The sequence below is a fragment of the Bos javanicus genome, chromosome 14 (genome assembly GCF_032452875.1).
Source record: "Bos javanicus breed banteng chromosome 14, ARS-OSU_banteng_1.0, whole genome shotgun sequence".
NCBI lineage: Eukaryota > Metazoa > Chordata > Mammalia > Artiodactyla > Bovidae > Bos > Bos javanicus.
In genome coordinates this window covers 15,687,996-15,713,668 of record NC_083881.1, presented here as the reverse complement: position 1 = coordinate 15,713,668, position 25,673 = coordinate 15,687,996, and the positions used below count along the sequence as shown (strand labels likewise).

Genomic DNA, 25,673 nt, shown 5'->3' with positions numbered 1-25,673 from the left:
CCGGGAATCGAAATGCCCCAAATCCTGGCAAACTCTTACCCACGAATTTGAAACGACTCATGACTGCAGCCCCAGGTTCTCCTCGGCGGAAGCGGAAAAGGCCCTCTATCGCCCCGCCCCCTCGCCGCTGACATCCGGTTTCCCGGGAGCCCCCAGGGCCGCTGAAGGTGAGCCGGCCATCATGGCATTTTTGTCGTCGGGGGCCTATCTGACCCACCAGCAGAAGGTGCTGCGGCTTTATAAGCGGGCGCTGCGACACCTGGAATCATGGTGCATCCACAGGTGGGAGATGGGGACCCAGAGTGCGGGGAGGTGACCCCGGGGGCTCCCACAGAGGCCGAGAGGCCCTGGTACCGGGCGGCTCAAGGACTTCGGGGACGGGGTGGGAACGCAGCTCCTCGCCCCCAAAGCCCGCCTCTAGACCCGGGTTCGAATGCGGAATTCATCGCCCACATCTGGGAGACCTTGAAGACTTGTTTATCTGGCTCGGGCCTCGGTTTTCTAATCAGGAAAACGAACGCGGTACCCACGCAGAGGGTTGCATAACAAGAGAAAGAAAGTACCACAGATGGACTGTGTTGTGCCTCCAGCGCTCACTCAATAATAGCTTCCTTCGTGACCGCGTTCCTAGTATTGGCAGTCATAACAAGTGCGTTCTTTTCTTTAGTTCTCGCACCTCTGGGAGTTAGGGATGATTTAGCCTTATTTTATAGATGAGAAAAGGCAAGAGAATAACTTGCTCAAGGCCCTACAGCTGGTAAGTGGCCTAGCCAGGATTAAAACTCAGGTGTCTTAACTCTAAAGCATCATCACCCCCACCCCACCCCCATCAGCTTTCCTCTTTATAGCTTCATCCCACATAATTCTTTATCTCCCACATAATTTTTTTCTTTTCCTCTCTTGTCCATCTGGAACTAGTCTTAGAACACAATTTTAGAACCCAATCTTAAAACATGGATTTTTGTGATCTAAGTGCAGTGCCTGCTGGAGTAACAACCCAAGATGTATGAATGCAAGGGCTCTACTCCCTTAGCAGAATCCTAAGTCTAAGGAGAAGGGCTTCTGAGGAAAACTTCTAAGCTATAGGAAACTGAGTATGTCTGGAAAAGCTGTGAAGGGCATCCTTGAAGCCCAGATTTTATATATTTGGGATGATTGTAAGTCATCGGCTTACTTCTCTTTGCTAGGCAGCAGGATGGCCCGGTTCAAGGCTGTAGGGTTCGTTACTTTCCTGATTCTTTTTATTCATGTCAGAATTTGCCGTTCAGGTTCTATGCTGGCTGATGAATAAATAAATATTAACAAGGATTTTTTTCTCAGCTGTTGCAGTTTATGGATTAATGGGAAAGAAGGACATGGAAACAGCATAGAGAATTATCAGTTTTATAAGATTAAGGAAGTCAAGCCATCAAGAATTTAGGCAGTGCTGAACTACATCTGGGAATATTAATATTAGCTTTGGAGGAAAGGGTAAATGTAGTTACCATGATAACACTAACTCAGCGTTCCTTTAAATCTCCTAATGTCTCTTCTCTGTACTTTCCCGATTTTTTTTTTATTCCATTTGCCCTCACAGTGCTATTTGTTCTGCATGGGTCCATCCTAGACGCTTGATTATTGCTGTATATACACTGTGCAGCCTCATCTATTGTTGGGACTTGTCTCTCGAGCTGTATTTCCAGCTATTTGTTAGATTACCTACAGTGCTCTGAAGCTGAACTTACTTTTATTTTCACTACCTCATTTTGACTCTTCCCAAATTCCCTGTCTCAGCTAATGGCATTACTAGTAATGTAGTCACTCAGCTTTAAGTCTTAGTATTATTTTCGGGTGCTCAAAACTTACCCCTCTGCCAGAGTCATACACATACATACTTATATGCCGTGTACAACTGGACCTTGATTTTTGTAAGTTCTCGTCCCACTGTAATAATATTAGTAGTTGACATTGAGCACTGAGGATGTACCCAGCACTGTGTGAAGTGTGTTTATATGTTTTAGCTTATCACATCTTTAAGGACAGCCTGAAGATATAGATAATGTTATTAACACTTTAATGGAGGAGGAACCCATGGCCTAAAGACTTTAAGTAATTTACCCTAGATCACACAGCTAGTAACTGCAGAGCTAAGATTCAGTCTTAAGCAATCTGACTCCATAGCCTGCTCTCATAAATTTGTAGTCTAAATGTTTCTCTCCTGTCACCATCTGTCACTGTGGCTTGCTTCAGACCCTTATTATCTGTGGCCTGTATTATCAAAGCCCTGTTATTACTCAGCCATAAAAAAGACTGAAATAATGCTATTTGTAGCAACATGGATGACCCTAGAGATGATTATACTAAGTGAAGTAAGTCAAAAAGACAAGACTAATATGATATCACTTATATTTGGAATCTAAAATATACAAATGAATTTAATTACAAAACAGACAGACAAAACAAATTTATGGTTACCAAAGGGGAAGTTGGGGTGGAGGTATAAATTAGGAGTTTGAGATTAGCAGATACAGACTATTGTCTATAACAAGGATCTACTGTATGGCACAGGGAATTATATTCAGTATCTTATAATAAGCTATAATGGAAGAGAATATGAAAAAGTATATGTATGAATATGAAAAGTATGTATAACTGATTCATTTTGCTGTACACCAGAAACTAATGCAACATTGTAAATCAGCTATTGTTTTACAAATTAATTAAAAAAATTTTAAGCCCCATAAATGATCTCTGTATCTATAGCAGCCCACTCAAGTATCCTTGCCTGGAAAATCTCATGGACAGAGGAGCCTGGTGGGCTAGTCAATGGGGTTGCAAAGAGTCAGACACAACTGAGGAACAGTTTCACTAACACTTTCTAGAACCTGACCAGAACTTGCCTAAGGTCATGCAGCTAGTGTCAGATTCAGAATTTGAACCCAGGTGTGTTTTGAGCCACACTGTTGCCACCATGTTAATATCTGCCTTCCACATCTCTGTGTCCAGAGTTTAGATCAGTGTCTAGCACAAGGTAGGAGGAAGTTCAGTAAGTTGTCATTCAATGAATTGAATGATCCTCCTATAGAGGAGATGGGGAAAGAGGTTAGGCTGTGTTTATTAATAGGCTGTGTTTATTACTACAATAGTTTTTTGCTGCTGGTGTTTGGGGGGGTACTGCCAAGAAAGCTGTTGTAATGATGCGGCCGCTCCATTGACAGGGTCCAGGGAGGGGTGGGAAGTTGCACTACTCACCTGGGAGGCATTAGTGGAAGTACCGCCTCTTGTCAGATAGTTCTACTGCCCGATTGAGTAGATTATATTTCTAATCTCCAAAACCATTTTGGTTTAAGGGATAAATACCGGTACTTTGCTTGCTTGTTGAGAGCCCGGTTTGATGAACATAAGAATGAAAAGGACATGGTGAAGGCCACCCAGCTGCTGAGAGAGGCAGAGGAAGAATTCTGGCATGGTCAGCACCCCCAGCCGTACATCTTCCCTGAGTCTCCAGGGGGCACCTCCTATGAGAGATACGAGTGTTACAAGGTAGGTGAGGACCACAGGTGTGTTGAATTTCAAACCTCAGCCCCGGAAACCACTCGCCTTTTTAAGAGCAGCTAGATTTCTTTTCTGACAGTTACACATTTTTTTCAGTGTCAAGTTTTCTCTCTCCCAGATGCCATCAAGACTTTTCTTTCCAAACTCAGAGCCAGGGTCTTGCAGTAAACTCTTTGACAAAGGAAGGTCCTTAAGGAATGGGTAAATAACTCATTTTTGGATCTGGAAGTTAAGCAGTTTCAATTGATGCTTCGTATTCTAAGTGGTATTTCCAAATAACGTAAAGCCACATTGGATGTTTAGAGAGCTCAGGTAGGGGAGGGACGATCCCAGTTCTCTTTGGACTGATCTTGCTGTTTTTCAGCCCTAGGCTGTTTCAGTCTAAGGTGTTCTCCTTTATTTTGGTCCTCTGCTGTATGGCTTAGTGTCAGAAGCAAGTCTGGTACTTAGAATTGTTATAAAAATGCATTGATTTTTATCTCCTGAGAAGGCCCTCCCTGTGACATGTAAATGTGTTCTGTGGAGTGATGCTGTGATTTCCCCTCCTGACAGGTTCCCGAGTGGTGCTTAGATGACTGGCATCCTTCGGAGAAGGCGATGTATCCTGACTACTTTGCTAAGAGAGAGCAATGGAAGAAACTGCGGAGGGAGAGCTGGGAGCGGGAGGTGAGTCTTGCCTATACTTTCTCTTTCAGCTTGTGTTCAACATTTACAGCCACCTTAGAAATAGGTTAAACGTGTTTCCTGGTCTTCGGGCTTTTCTCTTCTTTAATTTTGCTTCTCCTTCCCCTCCATAATCCTTTGCTTGACTTTCCTCTACTCTGTAATCTTTTAATCTCCTCCACCAGCGCCCTGGGTATTTTTCCACTCATGATGACTGATTTATATATGTATTTAAAACTTACTCATTTTTTGGCTGTGCTGGGTCTTCATTGCTATGAGGACTTTTCTCTAGTTGCGGCAAGCAGGGGATACTCTCTAGTTGCCACTTGCAGACTTCTCATTGCGGTGGCTTTTGTTGTTGTTGAGCGTGGACTCAAGGGCATGTCAGCTTCAGTAGCTGCAGCTCCCAGGCTCTAGAGCACAGCCTCGATACTTGCGATACACGGGCTTAGTTGCTCTGTAGCCTGTGAAATCTCCCTGGATCAGGGACTGAACCTATATCTGGTGCATTGGCAGGTGAATTCTTCACCACTGAGCCACTAGGGAAGCCCTGATTTGTATTTTAAAAAATTCAGTCTTGCTGTAGTGTGAAAAAGAAATTGGAGAGGGCATGTGGAGAAGGGAAGAGACCGGTCTGGGTTATTGCAGTAGTTTTGTCCAGAGATTACACAGCTGGCACTAGGATGGGTACGGTGGGTGTGGAAGGAAGCAGCTCCAGGATATTGTTTGCAGGGATGTGATGAGGGATTGGATTGGGGTGGGGGGACTGTGTAGAGTGAAGGACAGGGGAGAATCAAGAATGATTTCCAGGTTTTAAGCTTCAGCATGTGGAGTTGCGTGGTGGTGTTTATTGAAATAGGGAAGAGAAGAGAAAACAGATGTCAGAGGACAATCAGGTGTTCAGTTTTAAATGTTTAAAAATGTTAAAGTTGAGAATGCTGTGAGACATCTGGTGCAGGTGTCAGAGGGTGACTTTGGATGTGCAGATTTGGAACTCAGAGGAGAGATTTGGGCTCAGAACAGAAATGGGGGCGTTATCAATTGTTTTAAAAGCCACAGAAGTGGGGGTGAGGGGCCTCTTCCCAGTTCCCTCTCCACAGCAGAGGAAGTGGATTAAGTGGAGGCTGGCGGAGAGCCACAGAAAGGTTTGAGATCCTTAGATCCAAGAGAAAGTGTTTCAGGAATAGTGGCCAGGGCCAGTCATCTTTGACGTGGACTAGAGTCCTGGAATAATGTCAAAAGGTGTTAGTTACAGAAAAGGCATTAGTGGCCCTGACTTGAGCTTACCTGTCACACAAAGATTGATTGGAACCTGAGGAGAAAACGGGAGGGAGAGATGGCTCTTGAACATTTGCTGAGGAGAATGAAGAAATGGGGCAGTAACTGGAGACCGAGAGATTACTTTCTTTTAAAATAATAATGCATATGTGCTGGTGAGATTTGGGGTGAGGGAGAGTCTGGTAATGCCGAATTGAGATGGAACAGGTACAGAAGGAAAATTTTTAAGGATTCCGAGCCTGTGTGGGGGCCTTTGAAAGGAGAAGGGATTCTTCCTCCATTCTTATTGGACAGAAGCTGTAGGTAAATACTTTTGGGTTAGAAGTTTTGATAATGGGGAAATGACAGACTTTCATGTGCTGGCTTCTCTTTTTTAAGTGAAATAAGGAAAAGCCAGGGAGTGGGCAAAGCATGTTTGCAGAACATGGAAAGGGTGTGATAATTGTGGGCCAGAGGATGAGCTTGCTTGAGAGGAGCAGGAAGATTGCCATGGGTTGCTGAAGGCCCGTGTGAGCCTGGGAATAGATGCGTTGTGACTCCAGTTTGTTGCAGATTTTTTTTTTCTCTTTAGCAATACTAAGCTGTACGGGTGCAGGCCTGCAGGTAGACGGTGTGGCTATTCTCTGTCAAGAGCGACAAGGAATTGAAGTTTACTCCATAGGGAGTGATTTTCGTGATGGAGTCTAGTCTAGCTGGATCAAGTAGGGAGGTACACAGGAGACTCATGCAGAGAAGGGCAAGTCATGTGGGAGAACATGTGAACTGGTAGCCTCTGTGAGTTCAAGAAGGCCCCTTATTTTCAAGGGGCCTTTAAGTAAATGAGCTGGAAGAGGCCACTGGTTACTGGGATATTGGGTTACTTGAAATCATGATTTTGTGATCAAGGAGGGCAGTGTTTTCCAAGAAGTATGTGAGCATTTGGCAACTTGAGGTGTGTTTGTTCATGGAGAGCAGCAGATTCGTTCTGCAGTTGACCGCTTTGGTAACCTCTCCCCAAAACCTTCCTCCTTTACTTATTCCATCGACATTATTAAACAGCACATGTCCTGTAGCCCAGGTTTGCCACAACCCAGAATTGGTTTTCTGTAGGGAGGTTCAAAAAATCATGGCTCTGGAATGTGGGTGCCTTGGGTCTCCTCCTCTGTTAGGACAGTGGTGGTCTCGGAGCTTCGCTGGAACAAGGGGTAGCTGGGCAGCAGAGGGCAGGACTGAACACGTTTGTACCTGATTGCTATTTGGAGGGCTTTTAAATTAACATCCCTAGTGTATTCAAATGGAGGTTTCTTAACAGTGCTTTTGGAGACCACTTTGCAGAGATACGAGAACATGGAGGGTGGTCAGGTGAAGGGGCCATAACAAGGGGAACTTGGAGTAGTAATTGTCAGGGTTTCGCTTAATGAGTAGGCAGTAGGGTAGGAGGTTTTGTTCTCAGCTTTGCTGTTTTAAGAATGGGAAAACCTTGAAGGAGAACAGCTTTTGTATCCGAGTTAAAATATGGGCATAAAAATAATGCAGTTCTGTATAAACAACCCTTTTCTATAGTGAGGATCAGAGTGTCACGTGACACAGTAGAAACACCGCTGACACCGCTCCACAGCAGAGGTCGGACCATCAGTTCGACTCCTTTTCTAATTGTTCTTCCTTACCCCTCTTCTAGGTGAAGCAGCTGCAGGAGGAAACCCCAGTTGGTGGTCCCCGAACTGAAGCTTTGCCCCCAGCCCGAAAGCAAGGTGACTTGCCCCCTCTGTGGTGGCATATCGTGACCAGACCCCGGGAGCGGCCCATGTAGAGAGAGGAAGATGCCTCACAGTCACACTCGCAAGTGAGATGAGTTAACGGGACACACACTTGCCCTAATAAAATAACTCCACCTGTGTGACTGATGTGTTCTTCAGAGCAGTGACATGCCAGGCGACTGGGCCGCTGTCCTTTTCTTAGCGGTTACACATACAAAGAAAAGTATGTGAAATGTAGTCGGTCAGATGTGTCTGTTCTTCCCCATTAAGTCATATTGATAAATATGCTATCAAGGGAAAACTACACAGCAGAACCAGATACAAGATTTACTTGAATAAACTTGAGTTGAAGGCTTCACTCAGCTGTAATGAGTGGAAGGCATAAGAGGCTAAGAGAAAGCACACCAGTAGTGAGGGTGTAAGATAACTTTTCTGTCCTAGATTCCACTCATGGAATTTTAGCTTTGATTAAGGGACCACTCTTAAGAAGCACACATTCAGCAAATAAGCATGCAGTTTATGGGGTTCTCAGGATTGGAGTTTGGTGTCTGGGGTTAAAGTGTTTGATCTGAACGGCACTTTTGTGACAGTCATTTCAAAGGCAGTTTTCCAGCTTTGCTTCCTCTACTGGAGCTTGGATTGTCTGCAGACACAAAGGTAAGGGTGGCAAAAACGAAATGAAGTTTTTTGGTTTTCTTCCTAAAGGTAAAGCCATTTTAGAAATTCAACCAAACCCTGCTAGTTGCAGTTCTTAGTAACTCACTGGAACTGTTAACATTAAACTCACTGGAACCTAACACTTAGGTCAGGCAACTAAATGTTCTTAGGGTGCACAGAAATGTTTCAGCCCATCTTCTTAACATTTGACCAAGACCTCAGCCTAAATTTTAATAAGACTTGAAATGCAGGGCTTTTTTTCTAGTGGTTCTTTATTTATAATGTAGGCTGAAGCAACTGTTACAAGGTAGAAGGGAGACACGTTACACAATTGTTATTTATACAAGTTTAGAACAAAAAACTGCACAGGGAGAGGTCAACTCTCAGTACAAACTAGCAACTAAACCACAATAATTTACCTTTAGAAACAATTTCTTTATTTTTAGCTGTGACACTGCTTTTACAATATGCAAAAACACAAACAGAACTACCCAAGGTGTTTTGTCACATTCTTTCTACATTGAATTTGGCAACATTTTATATTAAATTTATTCAGATTATACTAACGTTTAAAAACTAAACAAGTGAAAAGCTGTACCAAGGTACAGTTACATCCATTTATTTCAAAGGTTTAAAATACCACTTTTATCTAACGTAATTACCTTGCAGTGATTTCTGCTTTTGCAAAAACCATCTCAAGCATCATATGCACAATGCATCAGCTACTTTGAGTCATCAAGATTGGTGGGCTAAACCACAGGCACTACTGTTGCTTATATTCTGTAAAAGGAGCTTGTTTTTCAAAGAAAAAAAGCTTAAATAGTTTCTAATAATCATGCCTTTGCTTTAAAGCCATAACATAAAATGTCCTTGAGCGATCACAGCAGTGTTAAATGTTAATATATAGAACAGTGACTATACAGGTATGTTTCTTTCACATCCAATGCAGTTATGTATTAAAGCATAAGAGTATGTAGCCGAAGCTTAGCACCAACAGAGATCTGCAGGCCCTGGGGGACCTGCCAGGCTCTTTCTCCTTGAGAGGTTCGGTCCCAAATGAGCACTTTCAACTGACCCTACTAAGAGGCTGGCTTTTTTTTTTAAAAAAAAAAACACCGATAGAGTCCCCAGATGTGATCCCTTTAAATCTACAAATCTCTGTTGGCTTTAGGGGATGGGCATTATAACAAATTTAACTTTCACTTAAAAAAGAAAAGACAGAAATCCATTCCAAAAAACATTACCTAGAATACAAAAAAGAGGACAGTATAGTGGTCAGATTCCAGGTGACAAGAAAGAAATCCTCCTCTCCAATGTTTAGTATGAAGCCAGTTAACTGCCACTTATTTAAAAGAAGATAAGAAAAACAAGCCCCCAGACTGGTAAACACATTGGCAAGTTGCTAGACTCCAAGCTGGTTACCCTTGTTAAATCCGCTCGAGTTTTTTCAAAATATTTGGGCTTTTCAACGCACCCAGCCTGCTGGGCACAGTTAAGTAAAAGGCATTTGCTATATCTAAGAATTCCCTGCTATCATTTTTAAATGTTTTCACATTTTTAAAACTGCCTTACCATTTTGGATGCATTTGGACTCAATGAAAGTGGGTATAACAGACGAGTAACTGAAGTGGGGGTTCTATGTCTACCCGGTGGCGGCCGCATGCACAGGACTGGAGGTGGGTGCTGTGTGCAGTCAGGAGGAATCGTGGGAGAAAGGAAGTCCTTAAACACCCTACAGAAACAAACACTGCAATCCAGTATGGCTTATTCGGATGCATTTACCATGAAGCTACTAGAAATTCAACCTACGAGGCTACCCTTAAACGTAACAGGATTGGCTATGTTGACAGTGTGCCCCTCCCCCGGCCCTCCCCCCAATCCCAACACAGTCTACCATTTCCAGAGTTACTTCACTCCAGATATTGCTCATCAACTGACTCCCGCATTTCTCATCCCGAAAGTAGTTTGCTTGGATAAGGATTTTTACTCCTTATCCATTTTGTTTGTACATTAAAATAACTTGAATTTGCTCCTAAGCCAGACTACTACAATGCATCTACAAAAGCTTGCAGGAAAACAAAAGAAAAAAAGCTAAGTATAGTTATCCTTTCTTCTGAAATCACTAACTTTGTGGTTCCCCTGCCCGACCTCCCCCCGCCCTTATGCATTTAAAATTTTACAAAGACTTGTAAAAAAGTTAAATGGAATTTGGCACCTTCAGAAAAATCAAAAGGGAAACTTAAGATTAAAATGTGCAGAAAGAAAACTGTTGATATTTACAAATTAAAAGATCAAGGTTATGTCAGTTACGTATGTTGCTTTTAATTCTTATCTAAAGGTGTACTTTCAAAAGAGCTGTGTTCTGAGTTGCCTACAAAATCTTTTGATTATAGATTGGAATGGATCAAGACAAATTAGGTCTTATTAATTAGACAGTTCATTCCCCACTGGCAGCATTTCTTGTGAGCCTAAGAGAGCCTAAGAGAAGCGCGGGGCTGAGCGGTCATTTGTTGTGGTCTTCTTCAGTTTCACGCCCCTTCGGATGGCGTTCAGCATGTCTTCTCCTTGCGGGACGTCCCTCGGGCTCACATCTGCAGGGTCGCTCTCTGGAACCTGGCCTGGGGAGGCAGTGGCACTTGGGGGATCCCTCTCCTGGTCTTCGGCCTCACTTTCTGGAATCGCCTGTCTGTGCTCCTCGGGGATGCTCGGCTTTGGGCCTGGAAGAGGGGGGTTGACGGAGGCTTGGCCGCTCCACATTGAGGTGGGCACACTGGTGACACCTTGAGGGCTCTCAGCCACAGATGGCGACTCTGGGCTGTGCTCACCCCGCTCCTCAGGCCCATCTGGAGGGGCTGGCAGCACCCCAGGGAGGTCTGGGACCGTGGGGGTCTTAACAGGGATCACGGGTGTCTTGATGGGGATGGGACCGGCTCCTATGGTCCCCCGGCGGACAGAAGGCTTGGTGGAAGGGGTCCGTCGGATGGTTGCAACCCCTGGGGTGACCATAGCAGGTCCGAGGGTGGTGGGAAGGCCCGCGGTCGAGGCCGGGCGCTTGGCTTGGAACATCCTTCGATAGGACTGGCTGATGTCACTGTTTCTCGGGATGGTGGAGGATTTGTCAAACTCCTGCTGATCGGCCTCCTGGTCACCACTTACAGAGAAATAATCGTAATCTGAAACTGATTATAGGATCCAATTAGAAATCTCCGAGGTGGTGGCTGTGCTTTTTCATTCTCTGTGTTGGGAGGACAGAAGGCCAGGGACTTCACCCGCAACTTCACCCCAAGCCTCCCTGGGTTTCCAGGCCCCCACCATCTAAGAACTCCTTGATGGGGATTGTCATTTTGTTCACCAAGGGAGCCCTGAGCACCAGAGAGCACTGGACACAACAGGCCTGCACTCAGATACCGCTGAGCTGGAAGGATGCAAAACGCTGCCTCCGAGAACCTCTGGGAGGAGTAAAGAGGGTGGAAGGAGGAAATAGCCTCTCCAGCCTAGAATGCGATGTGAGAAACAAACCCCACATGGACCATACAGACCTCCCCCATGATCAGCCCATTCGTGCAAAGACTAGAAAAACAACGGAACTGGCAGCGAGTCTCTGAAAACTATGCACAAGACAGGTTCCATCAGTGCAGTGTGCTCACTTCCTCTCCCAACACAGGGTCACATGGGAGGGGAAAAGCGTCCAGCCTGAACACCTCAGAGCACGTTTCTGAACAGCAGCACTCTGTCATCTGGGCCAGGTCAGTTCTGGGGCGGGGTGCGGGGGTCTTTGGGCTGTATTATGGGATGTTTAGCAGCATCCCTGGCTGTCTACCAGATGCCAGTAGCACCCCCTCCAACTGTCACAACTAAAAATGTCTTTGCTGCTGCTGCTGCTAAGTCGCTTCAGTCGTGTCTGACTCTGTGCGACCCCACAGACAGCAGCCCACCAGGCTCCCCCGTCCCTGGGATTCTCCAGGCAAGAACACTGGAATGGGTTGCCATTTCCTTCTCCAATGCATGAAAATGAAAAGTGAAAGTGAAGTCGCTCAGTCGTGTCCGACCCTCAGCGACCCCATGGACTGCAGCCTACCAGGCTCCTCCGTCCATGGGATTTTCAGGCAAGAGTACTGGGGTGGGGTGCCACTGCCTTCTCTGAAAAATGTCTCTAGATGTTGCCAAGTGTCCTCTGAGAGAAAGACGGTCCTCCACTGAGACCCACTGTCTGAGAGACCTGAATGAAGGACTGCCAATGGGCTTGGCCAACTCTCACAGATCTCTCCTACTGGCTGGAATGCCATCGTGCTGGCCTTGTGGCTGTCTGGGGAGAGGCATCAGAGAGGTGGGTTCATAGAAAATTTGGCTGGAACAGGTTAAGAATTTGGGTTTCAGACTCTTGACAGATCTTAGATTCAAACTCTAGCTCTGCTTATTACTTGTGTGAACCCTGGGCCTCAGTCTCCAAGTATGTATATACACATGGGCTTCCCAGGTGGCGCAGTGGTGAAGAACCTGCCTGCCAATGCAGGACACACAAGAGACACAGTGTGATCCCTGGGTCAGGAAGATTCCCTGGAGGAGAATATGGCAACCCACTCCAGTATTCTTGCCTGGAGAATTCCATGGGCAGGGGAGCCTAGTGGGCTACAGTCCATGGGGCTGCAAAGAGTTGGAAACAACTGAGTGAGCATGCATACATGTTATATAAGTGGCTGTGACAAATAAATGGGACAATAAAGTGCTTAGTCTGTTTTTATCTAGTCGCTCAGTCATGTCCGACTTTGCAACCTTGTCCGTGGGATTTTTCAGGCAGGAACACTGGAGTGGGTTGCCATCCTCCTCCAAGGGATCTTCCTGACCCAAGGATCGAACCTGCGTTGGCCGGTGGATTCTTTACCCTCTGAGCCATCAGGGAAGCCCAGAGTACTTACTACAAAGTGCCAAACACAAATGATACAGTACCATTAATAGCATCTTGTGTTCATATGGGAACTGCCCTGAACCCTGAAGGTGAAGAACAAGCAAAGCTGTGAACGTCTGGCCACTTCCTTGGATGGCAGCCACCTAACAATCACAGATGGATCCCCTCCCAAGAATTCCAAGATGTCGATGGTGTCTGGACGGACTTCTGCCTCCTCCCAGCGGGGAGGGCCCCCCATCCTCACCTGGCACTGCTCAGGAAGCCCGGCTGGAAAGCCTAGGCTGCCTCCTACCTTGGGAGGGGATGGTGTCCTCAGAGCAGCAGGGGGTGGTGGTCTGGGTGCTGTAGCCACTGGAGCACTGAAGTGAATCCCGGCTGCTCCTCTGGGTGTCCAGCTGGAGGCCCCGAGACAGGGCCAACGCCAGTTCCTCACAAGCCTCCATCTCCTCCCCGGGCTGCAGGTGGGAGGAAAGAGAGGAGATCCCGGGGCTATGAGTCCCTGTCTGATAACCCCAGAGCCTTTCTACTCTTCCAATGGGGCTTTGACTGGACTCCTACTCTGTTCCCATGACCACCACTGGGTCTGTGGGCCCAGGAGGCTGTCAGCTTGCTTGGGCCCTAACCAGGCTCTAGAAAGTTCTAGAGTCTAACTCCCATATGAGACCTTCCCTGGGGGTCTTCTAAATGCCATAGACCAGGGAGTTGGGGAAAGGGGCTCAGGTCCCTCCAGCCGCTGGCCAGCACGTGGCCCCTGGCCAGGTGTGGAGGGCCCCGGCCAGCCGAAGAAAACAAGAGCGTTACCCTGGTGGCGGCTGATACGGTCATGCTCCTTGGCCTTTGGGCCTCCTCGGTAGCAGCAGGGGCACCTCCTGCTGCAGCGGGGCCTCCTCCGCTGGGGTCTGGCTCTCGCTTCTCTTTGCGGCGCTGAAGGGTGTTCACAAGAGGCTGATCATAAGGTCCTGGCTTGGCCCAGTCCTGAGTGGAGCAAGCGTGGTCAGGCACCAGGGCCTCGGCCTCCACTTGGAGGCCAGAGAACCCTCCAGACAGCTGCCCACCCACGGAAGGCGGCTGGTCCCCGCGGAGGAAGCTCACACTGGGACAGGCCAGCAGCCCCTTCTCCCCTCACCCAGTGCTAGCAGAAGGGAATGGACAGTCCTTTGGGGACCCCCTGGGTACCTCTCCTTTCCTCATATCTGCCCAAAGACAGAAAACACACAAACTGGGCATGGATCCTGGGGGAGACTCTTACAGCCACCAAACAGCTGACCAACTGCCTGCGGTGTCTAAAGGCACCAGCCAGTGGAAAGACATCTCCAGGGACTAGGCCTGATGTCTGAGGAAGACCCTGGCCTATGGGCTCAATTGATCGCACTTGCATAGCCTGGCCACCAGGGGGCACTAAAGGAACTTCAGACACTTTTCCTGAGGCTGAACCTCACTTCAGGGAAGTAGCCCCAAAGGGCACTTGGGGATGTGCCATCTGAGGTCCTCACAGAGGCAGGGAAGGCCCCTGGGTTGGAAGAAGGATTCTGAGGAGTCTGAGAGGTGTGCACCACTTGCTCAAAATGCAGGCTGCCTAGGGGCCTACTATTCCAGTTAGGGTCCTCCCAAAATATCCTCTGGGCATCTATTGTACTTGCTAGGAAATAATATAAAAACGTGTTTGTATATTTAAGCAATGTTTAGTGCTTTAAAGCAATGTTTATTGGTTTATATGTCTTAATATAAACCATTAAGACTAAAAATAAAGTCTGCATTTACTTTGAAGATTAAAAAAAAAAAAAAAGCCAAAACCTATCTGGAGGCATGGTTCTATTACCATGGCCCGATAAGGGACTCAGGGGAACAGTCTGAGGTACACAGTCCTCTATATCAGCAACTCCCTCAGGAATCCCCTAGGAGGGCAGAACTGGGATGTACACTTTGGAACCAAACATCCCCACCGTGCTCCATCTGGGTCTACTGGGGTCTAACCAGGGTTAACTGGTGTCTCCTAAAGGCAGCCCCTCCAATCCCAGCTCCGTGTGGACATCCTGTCTCAGAGCTGTCTCAGAGCTGCCTGCTGGATTCTGGTTCTCCTCCTGGGAGAATTTACTCAGGGAGGAGGTGTTATGGGGAAGAAGGCAGAGTGTGAGAGGAAGGGGGTGAGGGGAGCATCGGGGTGAGAATTGTAGGGGGAGAAGGGGGGTGAGCACAGAGGCAATGAGGGAGGGGGGAGAGGGCGGAGAGACACAAACCTTCCAGCTAGGGATCTGAGATGACGGGAACATGCCGGGCCCAATGGTGTAATAATGAGCGTAGTCTGGAAGATGGACAGAGGTGACCCGAGGGAGCAGGCGGGAGGCGGGCAGGCAATGAGGGAAAAGGCTCGCCCCTACGGGCCCCACATGGGACTCACTTGATAAACTATAGTGAGAAAACCCGTTAGACAACTGGAAACAAAAAAAAGGGGAGGAAAAAAGGAAAAAAAATTAATATAACAGGATGAGTGTGGAGGTACAAGACGGCATTGACATTCAAGGGACAGGGGAGACCTGAGTATTTACAAATAAACATCAGGGACTCTGCTGCTCATGGACAGTCCATGATGCGAGAGAAGAGCTCCACAGTGCAAAGAATGCACGTTTATCTGACACCAAGCATTCAGTGGGGGAAAATACTGTATCTACTTTTAGAATAGTTTGGAAATGATCGGTGTCCCAGTGCTCAATGGTCTTCGATTATTTCACTAATAATTTCATAGTGATGGTGATTTGCTCATCTCATTATGCAGCTTTCAAAACTTAACACCATCAGCTGAAGCTGTTTGTTCCAGGTTTCCAAATCATCAGAGTGTTCAGGAGCAGATTCTAAATTGGGGCGAAGAAGGGGGGGCTGCAAACGAAAAGGCGGGAAAGCACACAGCCTCTGACGCGGTGGAATGTCACATCCAACGACAAGGTGACGAGGTGGCCACGGTGGGTGGGGTGCGGGGGAGGGGGAGGAGGAAAGATGGATGACCATCCATGTCCTGGGAAGAAGCCTTCACACCTCCGAGTTCCCCATACCCCTTCCTCTCCCTCTTGATGACTGCAAGGTCACTGCTTCAGGAGCCAGGCACCCCTTCCCGAAAAATCCCTCAGTCTTGTCCCTCCCTCTGTCCCAAGAGGGTCTACTCTTGGTGGAGATTTTGAGTTTCTGGGTTTCTGCGGCTGTGTGGGAAGTAGCTGGCAGAGGGGTGTTGGGGGAGAGGCTGGGACCCCAGCCGGTCACCTTCTCCGTGGACGCCCAGGCGCCCATGGTGGAGCCTGAGCTGACCGAGGTGGGCGAGCTGCACTCGCTCACCGACTGGCAGGTTTCCGAGGCTTCGGAGGAGGCCGAGCTGGACGAGTTCTGCAGCAGGGGAGGGACCACACGAGGGGACCACGTGCCACCAAAAAAGAACATCCGTAAAAAATAAAAAGATGGGGGAAGGTGGGGGCAGGGGGGAGGAAGGTCACGCAACAGAGAGAGAGAGACAGATGTGTACACAGAAAAGGGAAGGATGAGAGAAGCAGAGTTAGGGTTATTTTTTTCCCCCCAAAGCTGCGCCCACACAGAGGCTTCCAAGCCCTGGAAAGGAAGCGCGACACCCAGTGAGACCCAGACCCGCTGGACCGTGAGGCTCCCAGGACCCTGACGTTGGCATGTGTGTGGTGCACGGGCTGCGTGCCTGGCTCGGGGATGCCATGCCTTTTACACCTCTCAGGTGCCCGGATGTTATGACGTGAGGACTGACCCCCCAGCCCGGGCTTTTGCTCCACGTCTGCCTGTTGTCGTTTAGTCACTAAGCCATGTCCGACTCTTTTGTGACCCTATGGACTGTCACCCGCCAGGCTCTTCTCTCCATGGGATTTCCCCAGGCAAGAATACTGGAGTGGGTTGCCATTTCCTTCTCCAGACGATCTTCTCAATCCAGATATTGAACTTGCGTTTCCTACATTGCAGGTGGATTCTTTACCGCTGAGCCACCACGGAAGCCCCTTGTCTCCTTAGAATAGCTCCAATTCCTGGATTCTCTCCCTTTATCACATGCAGCCTTTGGATCCCTAAGGGGTGGTTTCCAGCTGTGAAGCTGTATCTTCACAGGACATGATTTTAGGTCTTTCTGCCTGGGGGGTGATTTTGAGGCTTTGGGCAGTGAACTCCAGTGGTTAGGGCAATGTTTCTAGTGGCCATCATAGGGAGGGTGAACCATCCAGTGAGATCTGAGACATCACAGAACTGAGGTCTGCCTTGAGAAAACATCTCTTCAGGCTGATCTGATTAAACCTCCAGTCCCTACCCGTCTCCCAGTGCCAACCAAGCACCTGCTCCCAGGCCCTAACTAACCTTCAGCCGAAGCAGAGACTGCCTGTTAATTCAGTACTGCATCTTGACATTCTGTTCCTGTCCTGGCACGTGGCAGGTGCCTAACAGTGCTGAATGGATGAGTGACAATGACCATCTCTTCCATGTAACTGTGTCCTGCCCCCGCCCCCTCCCACCAGGGGGCATGCTCTGGGCCCACCCAGGCATGTGCTTTCCGTTTTCTTCACTGTTAACTGCAATCTCATCCCATCCGTATAAGCAAGTCTGAGCCTCTTTACTCTTTCCCTGGAAGTGCCCCTGTTTCACTGGCAAGGAGGCCAGATTCATGTTTCTGTCCCCCAGCTTTCACCCGCCAAAGGAAGGTTCCTCCAGCCTTGCTGTGTGTGTGTGGATCAGGCTGAATGAAGCAGGGTTTCAGCCTCCAGTTGTGTCGCGGGAAACAGAAGGTGGGCCTATTGGGACTGACTGAAATCTGAAAGCCAGTGAATCCTGCAACAGCAAGGAACCAAAAAGGCATTCCATGTGCACGTGGCTCCTTGGAGCCAAAGCCAGGGCAGACCCCACAGTGGAGGTCCTGGCTGCTTCCCCAGCTCAGTGTTTGGTTAGCAGTCCAGGATCTGAAGTCTGAAAATTTGAAGTCCTTTTTCTGCCACTTCCCAGGCTAGGAACCATGGGTTTAATCTCTCTAAAGCCTCATCTTTCCTCCTCTTTAGAATAGGGATCAATAGTATCTATTGGATGAAGATTAAATGAGATTGTATGTGTGTGTGTGTGTCTATGTATGTAGTGCTTAACCAACTGTAAACAAAAGCCGGTTATCATTATAATTTACCAGAACTACTTATTTTGGCTCCTCTAATTAAAATAAGTTCAATTTGAAAAAGAAACAGTAAAGCAGCCCAGGACTACAGGTTCTTATTTCCTTTGACTTCTGCTCATTTTTTTCTGAAGAGCCCCTTGAGTGGATGGAGTGAAGGGTTCTAGGCAGGAGCCCCACTGCAGACGTGGTCCCATCTCTCCTGGGCACACGTGGCACAACTTGTAAAGAGCACAGTGGAGGACGCGGAGAATCCTGAATACATCCTGCCACGTGGCATTCATTTACACCCGTGCACCCGAGGGATTTCGCTGCTTATGGATGTCTGCTCCCTTCCTCCCACCCAAATAAAGGTAATAATACTTCCCCTAGAAAACCATATACCCTCTGGCCTGTGTGAGGTGTACTGCTGCTGCTGCTGCTAAGTCGTGTCAGTCGTGTCCGACTCTGTGCGACCCCACAGACGGCAGCCCACCAGGCTCCCCCGTCCCTGGGATTCTCTAGGCAAGAGTACTGGAGTGGGGTGCCATTTCCTTCTCCAATGCATGAAAGTGAAAAGTGAAAATGAAGTTGCTCAGTCGTGTCCGACTCGTAAAGACCCCATGGACTGCAGCCTACAAGGCTCCTCTGTCCATGGGATTCTCCAGGCGAGAGTACTGGAGTGGGGTGCCATCGCCTTCTCCGTGTAAGGTGTACAATCTCCTTAAATTTCCCCTCTGCCTTAGAAGTAGCCATAATGCCTTTTTCAAGAAAAACAGAATTCTCAATTAAATTCTGCAGCATCCCTGAGTTTACTCAAACTACCCTAGAGTTGCTTTGCCAAGCATTTATCTGAGGCACCGGCTTTCAGATTTAAGTAAATCCCAACAATCCCGCCTTCTGTTTCCCTTGACATGACTGGAGGCAGAAACCCTGCTTCATTCAGCCTGATCCACACATGCACAGCAAAGCTGGAGCACATGGCCTCTTTTTTTAGAAAGGGGCGTCAGTGCACGATATTTTGTTAATGCATCAGTTGATTAAAAACACACACAGAATGACACTGCACATTAGAAAAGCCTTTGAGGAGCTGCAAATCCCTGCTCTCTCTCTACCACACTCACTGTAGGCTCACGAGACACACAGGTGCAGTTTAGTGCCACACAAGGCGGGACCTTGTAGAGAGTGAGTGAGCCAAAGCACCCAGCTAGGACAAGTAGAGGACTTAAAGCTGCAGCTCCCAGCTCCGAGCATTTCTGCTTAAAATTGAATCTCGACCCCAGGAAGACAGAGAGTGGCAACAGCGCTCCCAGGGACAGCTGTGAAATGACAAAGGCGGGGCTCCAGGCTGAGTGGCTCTGCGTTCATCAATGTCAGACGCATCACGTGAGTGGCTGTCTGGCTCCTAGAACATGACAGATGCTTCCTCGACGTGGAGTGCTCCCCAGAACACTCTGCTAGGGGCACCTTATGGCCAGGGTGGCGCAGAAAGGCCGCTGGACCAGTTGCTAGAAACCCTCGTTCCAGATTCCCACTGCAGGTCACATAACTGTGCCACTCGGGCAAACTGCTTTACATCTTAGCCTGTTTCCCCCCAAAAAACAGGGATAACAACACTCCAAGCGGCTGCTGGCCGGACTACAGACAACAGGCAGGAGCTCCTAGGACGGTGCCTGGCACCCAGGAGATACTTGCTGACTCTCAGGCAAATTGGATACCTGGATGAACAAGACAAGCACGTGACCTTCTGAATCCAAAGGATCTTGGGCCAAAGTCTGTGACTGGTCTCAAAATGTATTATATTGGGTTGACCAAAAAGTTTGTAATGTCTTACTTTGGAAAAACCCTAAAGATCTTTTTGGTGAATCCAATATGCAATGGGCTTGCAGTCACCACACTCCCCAGCAGATGGCGCTGAGGGGACATCCTGGATATTTCCTGGTTGCCTGTATGCTGTGCTTGCTAGTCTAGACACCAACCCACTGACACAAAAAAGGGACATAGAGGAGCAGGTGAAGGGTGTTCGATGCCCAGCTCCTGCCTTCTGCTCTTCTGCAGCTCTTGGGCTGGGCGTTTAGTGCCATCTAACCCAAGTGTATTCAAAGAGACTCAACACCTCCCCTTCTCCCAGGAGGAAGATGCCAACAGAATTACCTGCATGGGCTCTGAAGATACAAGAAGCTGAAACTGCCAAGGAAGGGCTCTGAGGCGTTGTTCAACAGCAGAATCTCTGTCCCCGTGTGCAAATGGGATAATGACTACATCATGCCAAGCCAGCCACAGGGACACTAGAGAGCAGCCAAGACTCTTGAGTCTGTCTACATACCTTTCTACACAAGTGTGAAAACTCTCCAAATCAATGGGGTGACAACCATCACCCGCATGGTGATCATAAGCTTTGAGTGAGTGAAAGTCACTCAGTCGTGTCCGACTCTGTGAGACCCCATGGACTGTGGTCCACCAGGTTCCTCTGTCCACGGAGTAGTTAGCCGTTTCCTTCTCCAGGGGATCTTCCCCACCCAGGGATCGAATCCAGGTCTCCCGCTTGTAGGCGGATTCTTTACCATCTGAGTTACCAGGGAAGGCTGATCATAAGTTTTAACCCCCACTTATATTATCTCCCCCTAAAGGGAGATCAGCTCATCTAAAGATGAGAAATTAAACCAGAGGTTCCCGGTGTCAGACGACCAGGGTCTGTCCAAGCTCTCTGGTTCCCTCTCTGGTTCCAGCCATCAAGACTGATCCAGGGCCTCAGGTGTGGCGGCTGCTCCTGGGGCCAAGGACACCCTTACCTGGTTGGGGGCCTCGGGCGGCATGGGGGACGGCGACTTGGACTGGAAGGCGTCCTGGGAGATGAACCCTGAGTCGTGGGAGGACACGCTGGACAGCCGCACGGGCGCCTGCTGGGCCAGGCTGGAGCCGCGGTAGCGGTAGTGGGAGCTGGGCGAGTGCGAGTGGGAGCCGTGGGAGCCGCTGGACCGCGAGTCGCTGCTGTTGACGCTGTTCAGGCTGCTGCGGGGGCAGCGGGACAGATGACAAGGGGGGACGGGGAGAACGGCATCACACAACCAGCCCCCAGCCCCAAGAGGCAGCACACACGGGGAGACATATTTTCAAAACACCCAATCATTAAGAGAGTAAACAAAAGGTCTTTTCTCTGTGAGCAAGGGGCGAAAACCAGCTATGGAGACGTGGTTCTCCAACGGCGCAATGAGGCATCTTTAGGATGGAAGGCTGTGATTTTAAAGAGTCAAGTGCTGCCCAGCTCTGCTGTGTCACCGACCAGCAAAGCCAGGGGACTCAATGTCTGTCTGAGGCACGAAAAAAGTTTATATCCTCTACTCACAAAAACCACAAGAAGGCTTTGGCATGACCTAGCTGGACCCAAGTGTCTTCCTTAGGTGAACCATCTGGGTCAACCTGGCCAACCATCACTTGGCACCAAGAGACTCCTCAAGGTGATTGCATCTTAAGTGTGCCTAATTCAAGATGCCCGTATGTGAGGCAACTCTGTCTGTGTTCGTGTATTTTACATTTTATTAATATTAACAAAGTTGGTGGTTTAATGAATGGCTTGACCCTGAACACAGGTACTTCTCTGTCCAACTATCTGTGAGCCCAGCAAACAGAACACCTGGCAAGAGGCAGGCAGCTTTCAGGGACTAAGGGTCGTCAATTGAAGCTGTTTGCTTCCAGGATGGAACAGTAAACAGGATGTCAGAAAATGACACTTGCCCTCTGGAGTTCTGCCTGTTCCGTTTCCAGTCGTAAGCAGTATGTCCTACACTCTGTCTCACCACTCAAATTACGAAACCCAGAAAACTGAACAAAGTCTCCTGGTCCAAACAGGCAGAGCTGACAGATAAAGGGCAGCTGTAGCAGCATGAGAAGGCGCGAAATAAACAACCCAGACTGGGATTAGAAGATTTGTGGTTTCTGCTCCTAACTCTGCAAGAGATTCTCATCAGATTTCACAAACTCGGCCAGCTAATAAGACAGTCAAGGGCTGACTACTGTGTTCTGGTGCTCTATACTGGAATGATTTGGTGCTAACGTTCCAACAGATATAGCCAAGTGTGTTGGAGGAGATCAGGGATAATTATCATGAGTTTTGCTTCCCCGCCCCGCCCGTCAGCCAGAACAGGGCATGTGGAGACTGACAGCAACGTTCATGGCAATTTCACTACAGCAAGCTCAGGGCTGGCGCTGTCCATATGACAGGATTTTCTGTTGACACTAAAACTGTAGTTTAGTGTCACGCAGCTTTGTTTTATACTAATGAGATAAAAGTTTTCTTCGTTATCAAACAAAAAGAAAAAATCCTCAATAGAAAAAAACCTCAGATCAGAGAAATGCAAATCAAAACCACTATGAGGTACCATTTCACGCCAGTCAGAATGGCTGCGATCCAAAAGTCTACAAACAATAAATGCTGGAGAGGGTGTGGAGAAAAGGGAACCCTCTTACACTGTTGGTGGGAATGCAAACTAGTACGGCCACTATGGAGAACAGTGTGGAGATTCCTTAAAAAACTGGAAATAGAACTGCCTTATGACCCAGCAATCCTACTGCTGGGCATACACACTGAGGAAACCAGAATTGAAAGAGACACGTGTACCCCAATGTTCACTGCAGCACTGTTTATAATAGCCAGACATGGAAGCAACCTAGACGTCCATCAGCAGATGAATGGATAAGAAAGCTGTGGTACATATACACAATGGAGTATTACTCAGCCATTAAAAAGAATATATTTGATTCAGTTCTAATGAGGTGGATGAAACTGGAGCGTATTATACAGAGTGAAGTAAGCCAGAAAGAAAAACACCAATACAGTATACTAATGCATATATATGGAATTTAGAAATATGGTAACAATAACCCTGTATACGAGACAGCAAAAGACACACTGATGTATAGAACAGTCTTTTGGACTCTGTGGGAGAGGGAGAGGGTGGGATGATTTGGGAGAATGGCATTGAAACATGTAAAATATCATGTATGAAACGAGTCGCCAGTCCAGGTTCATTGCACGATACTGGATGCTTTGGGCTGGTGCACTGGGACGACCCAGAGGGATGGTATGGGGAGGGAGGAGGGAGGAGGGTTCAGGATGGGGAACACATGTATACCTGTGGCAGATTCATTTTGATATATGGCAAAACCAATACAATATTGTAAAGTTAAATTAAATAAAATTTAAAAAAATTAAAAATTAAAAAAAAGAAAAAACCTCAGTAGACGTGTCACACACACACACACACAGAGCACACAAAAGATGACAGGAAACCAACCACCACCCTCAGGCTGCAGAATGTCAGGCTGTAGCATCTCAAGTCTGAGCTTCCCGTTCCCTGTACAGTGCACGAGCTCAAACATGAAATGAGAGGCACACGCATACACGTGTGTAGAGAGAGGTTCTCACACACAGATTCGGCAGCTCCATCCTGTTCTTTACTCCCAACGCTAAGTCACAGGAAGAGGAAATCCATTCGGCTTTGAAAAGTCAAAGGAAAAGATAGGCAGGGAGAGTGTACCAAGAAGGACATGATGCATGGGGGTGTTTTTACCCTCACAGGAAGGGAATAATCAACTTGGCCATCAGCAAGTCAAGAATGGTCTTGAACAGAACGCTGCCAGGGAACAGTGTTGCTGACCGACGGCAGAACTATTCCAATGGACCCTGAGTCACCAGGTTAACAATAACACCTAACAAAGCAGTGATGGTGGTGATTGTGGAGGTTAACAGACCAAGAATTCTATTCACTTTGTGAAGCCCTGAGACAAAGACTGGGGGGCGAATAGAGCAGGAGCCACGCTCACTGCCTTCATCTGTTCTGGCCACAGCGAGATGCATCTGCATGAGAACCGACCCCGTTCACCCTTTGGGAGCCCATGTGGTTTCTACTCTGCTAAACAGGAAAATCCAGTGAGAATTTATAAAATGGGGAGATTTTGTACCATGTACCCTGACAGAGAAAGCTGTGTTCACCAATTTAAGGTCTGATGGGATTTTTCCTTCTAACCCAAAATTAATTCCAAAACTAAAGAGTAAGACCAAAATCATGAGGGATCCTTTCACCCAATCACCATTTCCTGTTTAAAATGCACTATTTCAGAGTCCAAGACTGGCTCCAACATTCACAATTAGTGTAAAGCAAAATGCCACTTCCCAAGGCAACAGCCCAGCCTGGCTTCACCTACCTGCAGACGCTTGACTTGCGGGACATGGTGGTGCTCGGAGAAGAGGGTGGGGTCTGGTACGACCAACTGTAATCAGAACCTTTCAAGTCCAAAATCACCTAAGGGGACAGAGCAGGAGGGTCAGCAAAGTGCTGAGAAGGGAAACATAATCCGTCAAATCTTAACAACTGTCATAACGTCGAAATTCCACCATCATGGAAGAGTGGGGATCAAAGAAAAACATGTTGTGAAGAGTTTTCTTTTCAATGGAAGAATCATAGTACCAATCCATCAGTGTCATAATCCTTTTTCTGAGACAAGCAAAGACATAATTAATGGGGGAGAGGAAAACCACAACATACCTGTCAAAAAGAAAAAGATTTACAGTTATAATTCATAAGAGACATTTACACCAAGGTTAGAATTTATAGGGTTTTTGTTTATAGTACAACATAGATGATAATGCTTTTAGGATGTGTTGATTTTACACAATGGACATGAGTTTGAGTAAACTCCAGGAGTTGGTGATGGACAGGGAGGCCTGGCATGCTGCAGTCCATGGGGTCGCAGAGAGTCGGACACAACTGAGTGACTGAACTGAACTGATCTTACATCTTAGTCACTTGATAGTTACTCATGCCCCCATCTGACCAATAAAACCTGACAGAATTAAGAACAAACCAATTTTTCATAATTACTTCTACATCTGTCTCCCTTACTTAACAAAGAGCTAGTTGAATGTAAGCTCTACTTTCTATTCACATAGTAGGTGCTCAATAAATATCTGCTTACTGAGTGAATGCCTGCAGGCTGTAGTCTAATAAAGGCAATTTTGCAAGATGGAAAATATAAGCTCCCAAATTTGTCTGCTGAGCTGGCTTCCAAGGCAACAGTAAGAATTTTATACGAAAGGCAAAAGCATGTGATTTTTCAGCTGTTGCCCCACTGAACATAGTGTTAATGTCACATGAACCAAATGAATCAACATAAAGTCACCTTTTTCATAAGTGAGACCCTCATTCATTCCTTACTTAGAATGGGAGAAATCCAGAGAGAATGATTTACAGTGATGACCAAGAGACCCCACCGTCATATTCCTGGAGGAGTTTATCTCTAGAGGGTCAGCGAACACATGATTAAGAGCATGGGCTGAGGAAACTGACAGCTTGGTTAAATCCCAGTTCTACCAGTAACTGCCTGGTTAAGTGACTCTATCTCTCAGTGCTTCAAGGTCCTCTGTAAAGTGCGGATATTGGTGGAGATTCACAGAAAATCTATGTAAAGAGCTCAGAGCAGAGCCTGGCACACAGTAGGTGCTCTGTGATAACCTGTGCGGATGATGGTCACATATCACAATGTAAAAGATGATACCATTTTAAATGAGAGATTACCGCAAGGACCCTCAGGACTTTGAACCTTCGTCTCTTGGGTTTGTTGTCCTGAGCGCCTACTCCACGATGCCTACCTGTTCACTTGAGGAGGGCAGTTTGTGAGGGTCCATGGTCAGGCTTTTCAGATCTTCTGATATGGTCTGCAGGTGAGTGATTTCCCCCAGCATTGAGATTTCTTCTTCCTGAAAGTAATTCACAAC

At 47.5% G+C, this 25,673-nt stretch overlaps 3 protein-coding genes across 15 annotated transcripts in view; 1 reads left to right on the top strand and 2 right to left on the bottom strand.

The window, feature by feature from the left end:
- Positions 1-111, bottom strand: part of TATDN1 (TatD DNase domain containing 1) — a 31,420-nt gene extending 31,309 nt beyond the window's left edge. For both annotated transcript variants that reach the window (XM_061438654.1, XM_061438653.1), the window contains exon 1: positions 40-111. In XM_061438654.1, the coding sequence (XP_061294638.1) occupies positions 40-61 (22 nt within the window). In that variant the 5' untranslated portion in view covers positions 62-111. The remainder of the gene's footprint in view (positions 1-39) is intronic.
- Positions 112-181: 70 nt separating this feature from the next.
- On the top strand, positions 182-7,350 carry NDUFB9 (NADH:ubiquinone oxidoreductase subunit B9). 2 transcript variants are annotated; one of them, XM_061438655.1, is made up of 5 exons: positions 203-282; positions 510-649; positions 3,330-3,522; positions 4,087-4,200; positions 7,133-7,350. In XM_061438655.1, the coding sequence occupies exons 1-5, from the start codon at positions 268-270 to the stop codon at positions 7,262-7,264; spliced, it is 594 nt and encodes a 197-aa protein (XP_061294639.1). In that variant the 5' UTR covers positions 203-267; the 3' UTR covers positions 7,265-7,350. The 2 variants fall into 2 exon arrangements, with proteins under 2 accessions (XP_061294640.1, XP_061294639.1); XM_061438656.1 differs by lacking the exon at positions 510-649 and having other exon boundaries at positions 182-282.
- Positions 7,351-8,282: 932 nt separating this feature from the next.
- The window catches only part of MTSS1 (MTSS I-BAR domain containing 1), a 160,849-nt gene continuing 143,458 nt past the window's right edge, over positions 8,283-25,673 (bottom strand). For 2 of the 11 annotated variants that reach the window (XM_061438641.1, XM_061438643.1), the window contains 7 exons: positions 25,548-25,655; positions 24,104-24,201; positions 20,692-20,911; positions 16,027-16,146; positions 13,576-13,749; positions 13,067-13,229; positions 8,283-11,047 (listed from right to left, as the gene is read on the bottom strand). In XM_061438641.1, coding sequence (XP_061294625.1) covers positions 10,347-11,047; positions 13,067-13,229; positions 13,576-13,749; positions 16,027-16,146; positions 20,692-20,911; positions 24,104-24,201; positions 25,548-25,655 — 1,584 coding nt within the window. In that variant the 3' untranslated portion in view covers positions 8,283-10,346. Of the gene's footprint in view, positions 11,048-13,066; positions 13,230-13,575; positions 13,750-15,011; positions 15,207-16,026; positions 16,147-20,691; positions 20,912-24,103; positions 24,202-25,547; positions 25,656-25,673 lie in introns of all 11 variants that reach the window. The other 9 variants (XM_061438636.1, XM_061438639.1, XM_061438642.1 and 6 more) reach the window with 5 other exon arrangements.